Source organism: Lithobates pipiens, unplaced genomic scaffold (assembly GCF_037356315.1).
Source record: "Lithobates pipiens isolate NorthernLeopardFrog02 unplaced genomic scaffold, aLitPip1_a1.2 Scaffold_10, whole genome shotgun sequence".
Classification (NCBI taxonomy): domain Eukaryota; kingdom Metazoa; phylum Chordata; class Amphibia; order Anura; family Ranidae; genus Lithobates; species Lithobates pipiens.
This window is the reverse complement of record NW_027507686.1, coordinates 218232575-218247466: the sequence shown is the minus strand read 5'-3', so window position 1 is coordinate 218247466 and position 14892 is coordinate 218232575. Positions and strand designations below refer to the sequence as shown.

General features: G+C 43.7%; 1 protein-coding gene across 2 annotated transcripts in view; it reads left to right on the top strand.

Moving 5' to 3' along the window:
* Positions 1-6456, top strand: part of LOC143940138 (para-nitrobenzyl esterase-like) — a 53297-nt gene extending 46841 nt beyond the window's left edge. For both annotated transcript variants that reach the window (XM_077461228.1, XM_077461235.1), the window contains exon 9: positions 4639-6456. In XM_077461228.1, coding sequence (XP_077317354.1) covers positions 4639-4781 — 143 coding nt within the window. In that variant the 3' untranslated portion in view covers positions 4782-6456. The remainder of the gene's footprint in view (positions 1-4638) is intronic.
* The last annotated feature ends 8436 nt before the right edge of the window (positions 6457-14892 follow it).

The following is a 14892-nucleotide window of genomic DNA, read 5'->3' as shown; positions in this document are numbered from 1 at the left end:
GGTTAAAGATTGAGTTCTAAGGTTGATAACTTGCTTTATGACTATAATCATATTTATACTCTGTTGGGATGTTTACTATATACCTGTTCTTAGTGTTACAAATGGTGACCTGTTCCCCCCCCCCCCCCACTTCCCCCTCTCTTATCCCCTCCCTGTGTCTGTTCCTTCCTTTCCTAGTAATTCCCATTGAGGTGCCAGTGGGTGAGTGCGGGATTCCTTCTTCCTGATTATCACTCTAGCCTCAATATATCCGTCATCTGCCTTATTATTGCTATTGCTTTATTATTATTATTATGTTATGTTATGTTACTCCAATCTTTCATGTTAGTTGTTTACTATTTGGCGGATACTAGCTCTACTCGTATCCTACTTGGCTGTATTTGTATGTTCTTTCATATGTAAACTCAATAAAAAACTATTGAAATAAAAAAAAAAAATGTACAACTTGCCTATGAAAATGTGCAACAAGTTAACAGACTTATGATTCAACACTGCCACAAATGTGTGGCAAGTTATCCTTGCTATCTGGGTTTTGGATGTCCCAATAGTATATTATTCCCTGTGTTCCTCAATGGGTGAGAAAGAAAAGAGGATTTTTGTATTCATCATAAAACATATTTTCTTGGAGTCCATTGAGGGACACAGAATCCACTCCTCTCTAAGATCATGCTCTTGGTACTGCTTGCTACAAATTAGAACGTGTTGGGTAGGGGAGGGGTTATCCTGGGCAGGCCTACAGATTTTTTTTGTTTGCCAGTGTCCTGGAATAGGTGGCAGTATAACCCAACAGCATATAACTTCCCTTGATGGAATCCAGGATTGCATGGTTAATATAAACATTTTAAGCTCCATTGTCACACCTCCAACGTAATTATCTCTGATGAATCTGGGATCTTCCTCTGGCTCAAATCAGACTGTAGCAAAGGCTAAGTTGGTGTAGCACCCCCAAGCTGTGTTGCTAGAGTTTTTGTGTAGTGTAGGTAAATTCATGCAGTCTTGGTTGGCAGCCAAGCCTGTTTGTTTTTGTCCTGGAGAGCTGGGTGACTCACAGGCAGCATCACTAAGACTTTCCCCCTACTTCTCAAATGTTCCGATACCTTCTAGAAGAATAGGAGGGGAGGAGAGGTGGAGTTGCCTGGAGTATTCTGAGGGCCCTGACCAATCCTCAACTTGGTTTGACAGGGGGCAGGCCCCCTCAAATACTCAGAGTCAGGAGGAGTTGCTCGGGTGGAAGCTGGAGTGTTAGGCCGTCGTGGCCTTTGAAGGAGCACCCCAGTTTGGAGGGGGGTGGTGACCTTGGGCCTGGGTTCCTGTGCGGACAGGATCCTCTCAAGACACATGGAGGTGTTCTCAGGGGAGGGCTGACAGCCTTAGGCCTGGGGGGCAAGTCCAGTCAAGTGGCCCACTTTAACCCCGAATAAGTTCACTATCTATGCCCACCTCGTATTACAAGGTTACCCATGGCTAGTGGCCAGCAGAGCCCTACAGGCCATGATAAGCTCCCAGCAGGACCTACAGGTGCATGGCCAGATCCCAGCCCGTGGGTCCTGCTGGGCCCTGGCCATAGCCAGCTCCCAGTAGGACCAACAGGCAGCGGTGGTGCGTCCATAAAGGCGCAGGAGCGCCGCCCCCCTGTCACTCGCTCTCTCACATAGATAGATTTCATGAATCTATATATGGTTGCCGCTGCCGCCCCCTATTCATGTGCCTGGTCCTTTGTTGGGCGCCATGCATATGAATTACAGCGGCGGAGTTTCTTTGGAAATGCCTGATTAGAGCCATAGGCTCAAATAGGCTTCCTGATTAGAGCCATGGGCTCCAATAGGCTTCCAAAAGGGAAAACAGCGGGCACACTGCTGTGTGTTCGCTGATTACTTATTGGTGTGTTAGAAAACCGAAGACATCGCTTTCCTAACACTGACCTGCCTCACAGCCAATCAGGTTGCTCAGGTCATGTTACCTGTCACCTGATTGGCTGAAACAACAGGCGCCGCTATTGGACGCCTGACGGGAGGAGAGGACGGGAGGAAAAGAAGTGCAGGAGACGCATGAAGGACCAGCTCGTTGTTGTCACCTGCTGCCCCACAAGACAGGGCAAGTGCAGGGCAGAAGGCAAGCGGGCGGCACACTGTCACACTGGCAGATTTTGGCACACTGGCAGCATTTGATTGGCACAGTGGCTGCGAATAATTTTTTTTTTTTTTCACATTTTTTTCAGTTTGCCCCCCCCAAAATATTTTAGCACCAGCCGCCACTGCCAACAGGCCATGATTAGTTCCAGCAGGACCCACAGGGAATGGCCAGCTCCCAGCAGGACATCATGTACTGTACCATTCCCGAGTCTTTTCTGCAGGTGATCCCTCTGTGTAGTGCCGGGACAAGGTCATCCAGTGCCCAGGCAAAGATAGAAAACTGCGCCCCCCCCCCCCCCCCAGGTGGAAGAGGGAATGGGGGTAATAGTGCCATAATGTTTGTGACGTGCTGTGGGGTCACTGGAAGGAAAAAAATGCTGCTGCATTTCTGTCAGTTTGAGAAGGACTGATTGATAACTATGTCAGTGGCATCCAGTGCACTGTGATAAAATTTAGAATTACTGTATTTTATTGCAGCTTACTGCACCTCTGGACGGTGCTGCAGTGTAAATGGGGCACATAGAGAACAGTTGTATTCTATGTGCTCTGGCAGTGACTGGTATTTTTTTCCGTGTGGAAAAATACCAGTCACTGCACTGTGAAAAAGCCCAAATTCTGTAGTACAAGTTAATGGAGAGTGAGGGGCTGCATGTGTTAGACTGAGGCATGATTCTGACAGAACTATTGTATTAGGTAAAAGTAAGCTGGGATGGAAAGGGTGTCAGCCCAAGTACATGTGTGGAATGAGAGCTGAGAGGCTACAGCAGTGTTTCTCAAATCCAGTCCTCAGGCCCCCCCAACAGGTCATGTTTTCAGGTTTTCCATTATTTTTCACAGGTGATTTGATCAGTTTTACTGCCTTAGCAATTACCACAGCCATTTCATCTGAGGGAAATCCTGAAAACATGACCTGTTGGGGGGGGGGGGGGGGGGCCTGAGGACTGGATTTGAGAAACAGTGATTTATATGAAAAGAGCAGAATTACAAAAAATGATCATTAAAAAATGATGTGTCCTGGAAGGAGAGAGAGGTTATAGGAGTGCAGCCAGTAGGAGAATGATAGCTTGAAGTTGCTGGCCGGCCCCCCTGTGAAATGATGGGTCTCCCTGCCGGGAGTTGGAGTTACCTGCTGTGCTGCTCAGTTCCCTCTAGTCTCTACCCACCAGACTACAACTCCCAGAATGCAGCGCAGAAGCAACACAGCCAATCGGCGGCCGACTTCCTAAAAAAAAAAAAAAATGTCAGCAAACAGCGGCTGTTTTGATTAAAAGTTAGACGGCCTGGGGGGAGATTTCCACCCTGCCCCCCCAGCCCAGCCCGCCCCTGGGTGTTCTGGACAGGAGGCAATGGGAGGAAAAAAAAAAAACAGCAGGAGAACACTGCCATACAAGTCTCCAGGAGGAATAAGGAACAGCCAAGAGGGCTGGTGAGTGATACACAGTCAGGAGGACTGGGAGGTACGCCTGAGAGGAATGGGATGGAGCAGTCTGGGATGGGTGCAGAGCCAATCAGGAGGATTGTTGTGGCATGGGCAGTGGAAAGAAGCAGCTGTAGCCAGGAGGGCGAGCAGGGCCTGAAGAGGTGGTGCTGGGAGCAGTAGCCACATGTGGTATAGCTAGCACTAAGAACACCTACTATTTTGCTACACCATAGGGGCCTGCAGTCCGTGCCTGCAAAGGGCATGTGCTTTGGGCCTGGCTGAGCCATTGTCAGGCCTCAACATCAGTGCTAGCTGGTCCTGGGAGTGATGGTCTGCAAGCAAGGTTTGTGCTGGAGGAAAAAGAGAAGAGATTGTATATACTGTACCAGTGTGTATATAGTTCAGTCCCTAAATTTCCTAACTTCAATCAAGTGAGCATCTCATATGTACCCTATCCCCATCCAAGTTCTATTCCTCTAATAAAAACAAAACAAAGTATAAGGACTGTTTCTTGACTGAAGTGTATCTGGAAATTCATGTGCTTGGCTGTACAGGGTGGGAGACAAATCTCAATCGCCAGTGGACGTACGAGGGTGTCGCTACATTGGTTTTCCAGGACCCACAAAAACACAAATTTAGGCTGGATTCACACCTATGCAGTTTTAGTGCTTTTTGCATTTTGCAGATTTGCACTAAAGTCAATTTAACATGGTTTCCTATGGAACACGATCTGTAGTGCAAATCTGCAAATTGCACAAAAAATGCATAGGAGTGAATCCAGCCTTAGACCTTGAGAGAAAAGCTAATTATTCAAGTTAGATTTGGTTTTACTATGATAACAAGCTGTACATTCGCACACTCAGAGCTCAATGCCTTTTCAGTGTGTTTTAGAAAGTATTAAATGTGCAGTAAGTGGATCATGCAGAAATAAACCAAGATAGCTGCATACCTGAACCCTTTGTTTTACCTGGAGTTCTCCCTAGCTTTGAAATGTTAAAAGGATATGCAATAGCTATCAGAACATTCTGAAAAGTGGTTTCGGGAAGGCACAGATTGATTTTAATGTATTAAATTTTTTTGTTACAGGAAACATGCCACCTGAATGGCCAGAGTACTCCAATGGGACAGCGCTATTGTCCACATCACTGTTTGTGGGGAAAGACTATCGCTCAGCTCAGTGTGCACTTTGGGAGAAATACAACATGTATTCTTACGCCTGGATAAACTGAGGAATGCTTTTTTTCCATTAAAGGAAACTCGTAAGAAAATATGATGGTCTCCTAAAACTGGCAGTTACCTGGCTGTCACATCAAGTCAGAGGCTTCAACATACTGGTGACTGACCTAAAAAAAGAATGCCAAAGACAATTAAACTAGCATTTTTTCATTGCAAGAGCTCAGCGGCAACGGTTTTTAAATTTTGCTTGGTACGGGTTCCCTTTGACTTGGTGGGTTTTCAAGGTCTTTAAATCCTTACTTGGGATTAACTGTTGGTGAAGACCCTTTCTATGTTCAGAAGGGTTGGGATAGTGGTGAGCATAACAAGGATAAAAATTTCAAGTATTGTACTCAATTTGAGGAACATTTGCAGCATTGGGTCCTCCTCTAGAGCATTAAGAGAGCTTACAACTGACAGAGGTACTTGATTGTACGCATAGAATGTCTCCAAATTGAGCAGAGCCTTCTCCTTCACTTGTATATAAACAGTTTTTCAATGCAACAGACTACCAAATTAGAGAAATGAAGGACGATGTCATGTTTCCTGAACTGTCCAAAAGTGGAAAACAAAGTAATGAAAATGTTATTACGATTATATTTTACATGTTGAGGCTGGATGTTCCCTCTAACCCTATTGTCCTAGACGGGAGCTGCCAAACCAACTGCTGCAGTGACCCCACTGTCTCTTAAATCTTTCTTGACAATGGAGTTTTCTAAAGTGCAAGTATTCACATCTCCTGAAAACATTAAACCCAGATGAAGGTGGTGTTCCATAACTCTGGAAATGAGATGGCATAGCAGATTCTTTTTTTTTTCAATAAACTGACTTTGTTTTTTATTTCGTACTATTGTAATTACAGGGCTGGTTCCAGAATGTATACATGGCTGACAGGATGGGCAAGTATCCCCTAATTGCACTAACCACAGAGGGCCCTGCACATAGAAATGGTCACTAAGGCTCGGTTCACACTGCTGGGACATGGCATCAGACTTGTGAGACCCCAAGTCACATGGCATGTCAAATTCAGTGTTTCCCTATGAGAGCCGTCTTAACTGATACTATATGAGTCACTGACTTTAGAAAAGGTTCCTGCGCTACTTTGGTCCAACTTAGATGCAAATAGCATCCAAGTCAGATCAAGTCAGAAGGAAGTTGCAGGGCAAAGTCGGAATGAGTTTGCCGTCGCAGCGGCGTGAACCAAACCTTATGCCTGGTACACATAATGAGATTATCGGAAGAATGATTGTCCATTTTATTTTTCATGCTAGTCTCATAAAGAGAATAAAGGGTTTACTAAAGGGATGAAAATTTTCATATGACAGAATTGAAATTTGGAAGTGATGTATTGTGTTGTAGTGTATTTGTATTGTATTTTCGAATGACAACTGTACTGATTAAACTAAAAACATACAATCTGGTATCGTACAAGAAATATTTTCGTGCTTGTCCCATTGGATAATATCAGATGAACTGTCATGATCGGCTCTCAAAAGCTGTGTACGAATGATCAGATTATCTTACTGATCCTGTGTACAGACCATCAAGCTACTATAAAGTTTGCTAAACAAACATTCAAGACAATATACAGTATGTGGGTAACATGCCTTGGACCCTTTTCTATTTGATGTACTAATGCAGTTTGGATTCCTTAAAAAAGTCTTTAATAAAGAAGGTTTTCTTCCATGACTTTGGATTTTATAATTGTTTGAAAATGGTGTTAAATTTGGCAGAGAAAAACCTGTTGGTCCTATGCACCAAAACTTGGAGATAGGAAAATGTGCATTACCCATAGCAATAGGCAGTGTTAATTTTGGCAGCAAATTTCAATTTTGTTTTAGTCTTAATCTTAGGACTAAAATGGCATTTTAGTTTTAGTTCCATTTTAGTCTTCTGCAATTGTTTTAGTTTTAGTTGTATTTAGTCGACTAAATCTCCAGTACATTTTAGTCGACTTATGCCACTGTTGTGCTTTTTAAAGGACATTTTCCCGCACAATATTTATTAAGTAATTTTTAACGAAGATATTTTTAAGATACAGAATCAATCTATATGACACAGTCCATACATGTGAAACATATTCACGGAGACAAGTGATCATAAAAATAGTTACATTTATTGGTTGACAAAACACAAATATTTACATGAAATTAAAATACAGATTGCATTACTTGATCATTTGACAATTATGGAAATACCCACAAAATGGGAGTGTCGTACTTTAGACTTAATCATCACCATTATCACTTCTCAGTAGAATCAATAACCTTTTGATAATTGACAATTAAACAGAATGTCTGTATTTCACACGTCCAACCGTTACTATACTGCAGGTAAGTAAGTGGTTAACAATGTGAAATAAATTAGACGTTTGTTTGTCAATAAAATTTGTAACTATGCAAAAAGAGAAATTTATAATGAAAAATAGAATTTAGAGAAAAATCTAAAAAGGCGGTTATTGATTTGGGAGAAAGATTTTCAATAATAGAATATTCAAAAAAATCAATATTTAAGAGAACATAGAAGAGATGATAAACATATATTTACCCATTCCAAATATGGCTATTATTGTGGATTGTTGGTTACCAGGAATTTTAAGATGGCTGCCGTGGCTTTCAACATGGATTCTCTTACAGAGGAATTACTTTGTATGACCTCCGAGTTCCAAGGAGCAGGGATCTTCGTGAATGTAAAAATATGTATTCATGCATGGTGCATGAGGGTCAGTCTGTCTGGGAGTCTTCAGGTGTCTCCCCCCCCCCCCCCCACGGTATCCCTCAGCTCTCCCCTGAGCTCTTCTCCCTTTGACCATCTTTTTAGTTTCTTAAATATCCTCTAAAACAAAAAGATCATAAAATTATACTAAGTTCTGCCCAGAGGGTATGTGTCCCTTTCCTATTGGCAGGTAGACTTAATGATCACCTTTCCCAGTAGTCAAAATGTTTTTAAGGTAATTGCACCTTCAACCACCAGGTGTCTCACATGTGTTTTGTGGTTTATCTCTATAAGTGATATATTTAATTTTATATTGTGTATTTTTTTTGTACCTTGGTGAAAATAATCTCTCAAACTGGGAATTCTACTAACCACATACTATCAAATACGCTTAGCATAATTATTGATTAATCACTTGCATAAAATGGTGATATATATGCATATCAATGTATATCTATTAATCTTTAGTCCATTTATAAAGGACACAGGTTAGATATATATCAAACAATATCACATACAATTATTATCTATATGGATACATGTATAATTCGGGTAGCAAATCAATATTTGTTTATCTAAACATAGGTTAAATTCTTATACAGTTATAATCACGATTATATGTTTTTCTTAATACTAATTTGTTCCTAAAACAATTCTACTAATAACCTTATACTTTCATATATATTTTCTTTATAACCGATTTCATCAACTCATCGGATACTAAAATTATAATGTCTCTGTTGTGACCTACAAATATCACATATAGTTTGAATTACTTGAAGTACTATTGAAATATGTCTGACTTACATATCCCTCTTACACCATGTTTTGAGATGAACTTTGAGCCATTCAATAAATGTTTAGATCTTAGCGTTGCCCTTCAAGTCTCTACAATTCACACAATAGGTTTTGTTGATCTCTCACTTTCTGAGACAATGGGATATTTGTTCTGGTCATTCAGGTTTAATGACTGTTAGTCACAGGTACATCCTAAGTATGGCCCAAACCTTGCCATATATATTTGCACGGCCTTCCTTGTCCATTCAAGGAGATAGATAAGAGTTTTTCTGGTGTCTGAGACAAAGCATCCTTTTGTTCAGGCAACATCTTGTCTCAATACAGGCTTGTAAAACCTACAAGAATAACTAATCCCCTGAACATTTGGAAAAACATGTGAGATCCTGTATTTTGCTTTAAAGTTCTCCAAGAGGGTCACAGTTCAATAATATCAACATTATAGTTCATCCACTTTATTTTAGGCCTATTGAAATCTCTCATCTCTGCCAGTGAATATTAAATGTATTTCTTCATGAATTCACAACACCACGTACACACGACCGGACTTTCCGGCAAACTAGGTGCGAAGGGATTAGTCCATCGGACAATCCGATCACGTGTGGGCTAGTCCGATCAATTAAAAAAAAAATAATAATAAAATCAGACAGACCTAGAAATAGAACATGTTTCAAATCTATCCGACGGACTCAACTCAGACAGACTAAAATCAGGAAAACCATTTGTCTGTGTGCTGGTCCGATGGACCAAATATGACGTAAGGGAAGCTATTGACTAATATTAATTTAGTCTACTAAAATGTTTTAGTCAATGAAATTAACACTGGCAATATGTCTGATCCCTGGACGATAGTGGGCACAAGTACTAGAGACACATTTCCACAATGAATATAGGTCCATGTTCTTGAAGTTGTATGGCTGAAGTAAAAAAAAAGTCCATTTACACCTATCTCTATTCCTGAAGTAAAATGCAAATCTTTAAGATTGAACTTTTGTCTGAAATACAAACTTATTGCAGAAGTGATACACTATATTACCAAGAGTATTGAGACTGCCTTTACATGCACTTTAATAGCATCCCAGTATTAGTCCGTAGGGTTCAATATTGAGTTGGCCCACCCTTTGCAGCTATAACAGCTTCAACTCTTCTTCTGGGAAGGCTGTCAAGTTCCTCCACCCAAAACTCGCTCATCCATGTCTTTATGGACCTTGCTTTGTGCACTGGTCCAAATCATTTGGTGGAGGGGGGATTATCATGTGGGGTTGATTTTCAGGGGTTGGGCTTGGCCCCTTAGTTTCAGTGAAGGGAAAGCTTAAGGCACTAGAAATTTCGGACAATTTCATGCTCTCACCTTTGTGGAACAGTTTAGCGATGGCCCTCCCTGTTCCAACATGACTGCGCACCAGTGCGCAAAGCAAGGTCCATAAAGACGTGGATGAGCGAGTTTGGGATGGAGGAACTGGACTGGCCTGCACAGACCTCAACCCGATAGAATACCTTTGGGATGAATTAGAGCAGAGGCTGCGAGTCAGGCCTTCTCGTCCAACAGCAGTGCCTGACCTCACAAATGCGCTTCTGGAAGTATGGTCAAACATTCCCATGGACACACTCCTAAACTTTGTAAACAGCCTTCCTAGAAGAGTTGAAGCTGTTTTAACTGCAAAAAGGTGGGCTAGCTCAATATTGAACCCTACAGACTAAGATACGAAGATAGGTAATATAGTGTATCTAATATGTCTCTTCACAAACTGTTGACACTGTACAATGAATGGATTGCAACCTTATTTTAATCAGGGGAGGGCTGGCAGCCTTAGGCCTGGGGGGCAAGTCCAGTCAAGTGGCCCATTGAACCACTGAATCAGCTCACCACCCATCTACACCACATTCCCCGTACAGAGAGAGAGGGAGACTGCTCCACATTGCCCCAAAGAGAGAGAGACTGCTTGACACTACCTGCACAGAGAGAGAGACTGCTTGACACTGCCTCCACAGAGACCGTTTCACACTGCCTGCACAAAGAGAGACCCCGCTTCACACTGCCTCCACAGAGAGAGACCGCTTCACACTGCCTGCACAGAGAGAGACCCCGCTTCACACTGCCTGCACAGAGAGAGACCCCGCTTCACACTGCCTGCACAGAGAGAGACCCCGCTTCACACTGCCTCCACAGAGAGAGACCCCGCTTCACACTGCCTGCACAGACCCCGATTCACACTGCCTGCACAGAGAGAGCAGTTACTTTCTGTGCAGGCACTGTGAAGCAGTCAGTCTCTGTACAGGCAGTGTGAAGTGGAGCAGTCTCTCAGAGAATGGAGCAGTCTCTCAGAAAGAGACTGCATGATTGCCCCCAGAGAGACTGAGAAAAAGAGCTTGCCCCTTCCCCACACCCAGTACACAGACCAATGAGACTGCAGGAAGATGAAGACTAAAGACTGTGCTGTCACTGCCACCACACTAAGCCCTACCTGAGCTTCTCTGGTGAGTGAGCACCACACCACTGGGCAAGCCAAACAAGCAGAGTAGCTGAGAGTCACAGTGAGCACAGCAGGCTAAACACGCAAGTCCTGTTGTCTCCCCGGCATGAACACCAGATTCATCAGGGTGCAGGCTCCTCCTGTCTCAATTGCGGATAGTAAGAAATGCACATGCAGGTGCACGCCGGAGCACCGGCCAGATTAAGGGCATTGTGGGCCTGGTGCTGCAGTGGAGCAGGTTTAGGAGTGGCAGGGATATGAGGTAAGTAATGTCATATCCCAGCTCTTGCCCAGACTTGGTCACAGCCCCACAGGGCTGTAATGTTAGGGAAGCCCAGAACTTGAATTACCAAGCTTCCGTAAGAGACGTGTGTCAGTGTGTGCTCTGAGGTGAAAGTTTCCAAGCCATCAGAATACAGTGATCACTGCTGGCAGCTATAGCAGCCAGCACTGATCGCTAAAAAACATAAAGACAAGCTGGTTGTACTGTCAGTTGATGGAGTCAAATTCTGTACAACCAGTCTGCACAGAGATAGAATGAAATGTCTGCTGAACTGGCAGAATTTCAATCTGTCTATTGTGGCCTAAGTCCACCAGTCTCTGGGTTTAATAATATCCTCAAAACTTCTGAAAGGGGGGGCTCCACTTAGGTGTAGAAATTCACTTTGAACTCCACCTTATTTCCAGAACTCTCTTTAGGGTCCTTTAACACTGAAGGCGCTGTACAGGCATTTTAGTGCTAAAAAATAGCACCTGTAAAGCGCTTCTTATGCCACCCCAGGTTTCCCACTGGGGCCGTGTGCTTGAAGGACATTCTGAAAAGTCCAGCAAGCAGCATTATTGGGGCGGTTTGGGAGAGGTGCTCAGCCCATTGAAATGAATGCAACACGGCCATTTTTAACACTTTCTTTGGCCACTAGTGGGGGTTAAAAGTGCCCCGCTAGCGCCACTAAAACAATGGTAAAGCGCCACTAAAACGAGCAGCGCTGTACCACTACCGCTTACATCGCCCCAGTGTGAAAGTACCCTTTGGTATTAGATGTGCAAACAAAAAGGTGAGACCACATCTAATACCTACAGAGAGTAATGGAAATAAGGTGGAGTTCAAAGTGAACTGTGTCATTACCTGCAGGGATTGGCATTTAGGGGGGTTAAAGCAGGCAGGGATGAAATGTGATATCAACTATTCACTGCCTGTCAAATGCCTCTGAAAAGTTACCTGAACATGGATCACTTTTCAGAGGAGTGGCAGTGGCTGCTGCAAGTGAATACAAGCATTTAGGCTCACACTGGTGTGCTGCGGTTTGGCTGCAGTGCGGGTGTACTGGCGGGTGTCACACCCCCTCAGACTTCTTTTAGGTTACTCATTGTTGCTGCATGTTCTGAAAGTGCACCAAACACGTTTTGTGCACTTTCAGAACATGCAGTAAAAATGTGCATCCTCTATGTCCCAGGGGCAACATGCAGGATGACTGCCAGTACACCAGCACTGCAGCCAAACTGCAGCATGTCAGTTAGAGCCCACATCATACCACCTAGGAGGGCAAGGTACTGGCACAGGCTGCTAGAAAAAAACTCTTTGGCTGCAGAGAGGAGGAGAGAGGAGGAGCTCACTTACTTGGATGGTCCCAGCCTCCCAGGAGCCTCACTGGATTCCAGCCAACTGCTCAGATTGAGCAGAGAGCAGGTCCAGCCTCTGCCAGCCAATGGTGTGGAGTAGGGAGGGGCTGGGCTGGGCGGGGCTGTGCTGTGTAACACAGACTGTCAGCCCTGACATGAAGACATCGCTGGCTCACAGTACTGGACTCGGCCAGCTCAAGAACTGTGCATGTTGCGGTTTTGAGCTGACGACACAGCAGCCTTTGCCACCGCATATCAGAGCAGCCCAGGGGGCAATTGCATCCCTGCCCCCTGGCCCAGCACTCCCCTGATTTTAATCATATTTCACAGTGTCAGGTTATTTTTTTACTTTCTTTTTTTCATTGTTTGTTTTTTGACTATGTCTTACCTTTTTTCACCACTAGATGATATCTGAACACTTTAAATAACATTTCACACTATAAGGTTATACTTTCTGAGTTTAATTTTCTTCTTACAATACCTTACCCCTTTCACTCCAATCCCTCCACTCCACGGTTCCCCCTTGCCTAGTCCAAGACACTTTTGTACAATTTATTTTAGAACTAGATGGACTTGTGTTTTATTTTTAACCTGAGTAATGATGTAACCTTGCATCCTTATAGATATAACCTACCTAGTTACCCAATTGCTAAACTTGACTATAAATTCTCATTCAATAAAGATGGGTTACTACTGAAAAAAAACCCCCAAACAACAAGACAGTATAACCATAAGGATTATTTTTGCTGCCTCTCAAGCCCTACTTCATAGAAGCCATGTTTCCATGCACTGCACTGATGATGTCCACAAAACCTGAAACTGCTGTATTTTGTTTGAAATAAATGGCTCTGTATTACAAGACTTTATTTGCACTATACACAAGCAGTTCTGGATGTGCATCTGGATGACTGAGCATAAAAAATTAAAAAAATTTGCAATGTTTTGTCCACTTTCCTAAAATTAAAAACTCCTTTTTTGGAACATGTGATGGAATGAGCCATCGGAAAGCCTACCATTGTTAGAAGGTGCACTAAGCACTGATTAGAAGGATTTTAGAGAGATTTTTGTGTCTTTTAGTCCCTTCTCAACATAACCTGTATGGTTATACTATGTCTTAACCGGTTCCGGACCAGCCACCGCAGTTATATTGTGGCAGGTTGGTCCAGCTGTGTGAAGCGTCGTAGCTATTCATCGTGCACGCGGCTGGCTGGGGGGTGATCGGGGATCGGTCCTGACGAACGAGATCCTTCCCCTGTCGTGTAACTGTAAACACTGACAGGGGAAGTGATGTCATCTCTCCTCGCGTCGGTCTTTTCCGTTCCAAACTGGGTAGAGATAACATCTAAAAGCGAGTTCTACCAATACTACATTGACACTAGGTCACGTAGGTACACAATTCACCACCCCCTCGCCATTAACCCCCCCCCCCCCCGTTAACCCCTTCACCATCTGTCACTGTGTCACCCAGTACAGCATTTAGATTTTTTTTTGATCGCTGTTCTGGTGTCATTAGTGACAATAATCAGCGTTAGGGCAATTAGTATTAGGCCCAGATAGGTCTAGGGACCCCCTCAAACTCTCCAATAAAGGTGTAACCCCTTGATTACCCCGTCACCTGTGATCACTGTATAAGTGTCACTAGGGCGACACAGTTTAGCTAGATTTTTTTTTTTATAGCGTCAGGGCACCCGCTGTATTTTTCCCAATAAAGGTTTAACCCCCTGATCAACCCCAGGGTGATCCAAGTTAGGTTTTAGTGTCAGATAGGTTCTGCGTCTCCCCAGGCAGCGTCAGATCAGTGCCAGTTGTGTTAACACCCTTGCACGCACCATACACCTCCCTTTAGTAGTATAGCATGTGAATGGAACAATATCTGATCAGATCTATACTAGCATCCTCAGCAGTTTTGGGTTTGAAAAAACGCAGTGTTAGTGGGATCAGCCCAGATACCTGCTAGCACCTGCATTTAGCCCCTTTGCCAAGCCCAACCCAGCCCACCCAAGTGCAATATCAATTGATAATTGTCACTTACAAAAATATTAAACACAACTGCAGCATTCGCAGAGTCAGGCCTGATCCCTGCGAACGTTAACAGTTTTTTTGGTAGAATTTGAATCAGTCGCTGACAATCAGGAGCTTTTTTTCTTGTGAGTCTCACTAGTGTACCAATAAAATTTAGAGACCAAAATGTCAAATCAAAGTTATAGTAGTGAAGAGTCCTACACGTTTCTGAGCATGACAGATAGTGAAGAGGAAGTTGCTCATCTGTCACATTCAGGCTCAGAATATGAACCTGTAGACAGCAGCAGCACTCTAACAGGTAGCTCCGACGATGGAGTTGTGGTCCCTGCCAAGGTCAAGCGTACCAGACCCCGTTGTTCTTCTGCTGTCGTTGAGGTGCAAGAACCACAGGTCCCTCGTATGGGGCAGAGAGCCAGTACAAGCGCCGCTCATCCTTCTGGTGAACTGGCAAGCACCAGCGGCCTAGTACATCCCGGTCGTACATCCAGCACTGCAGTAT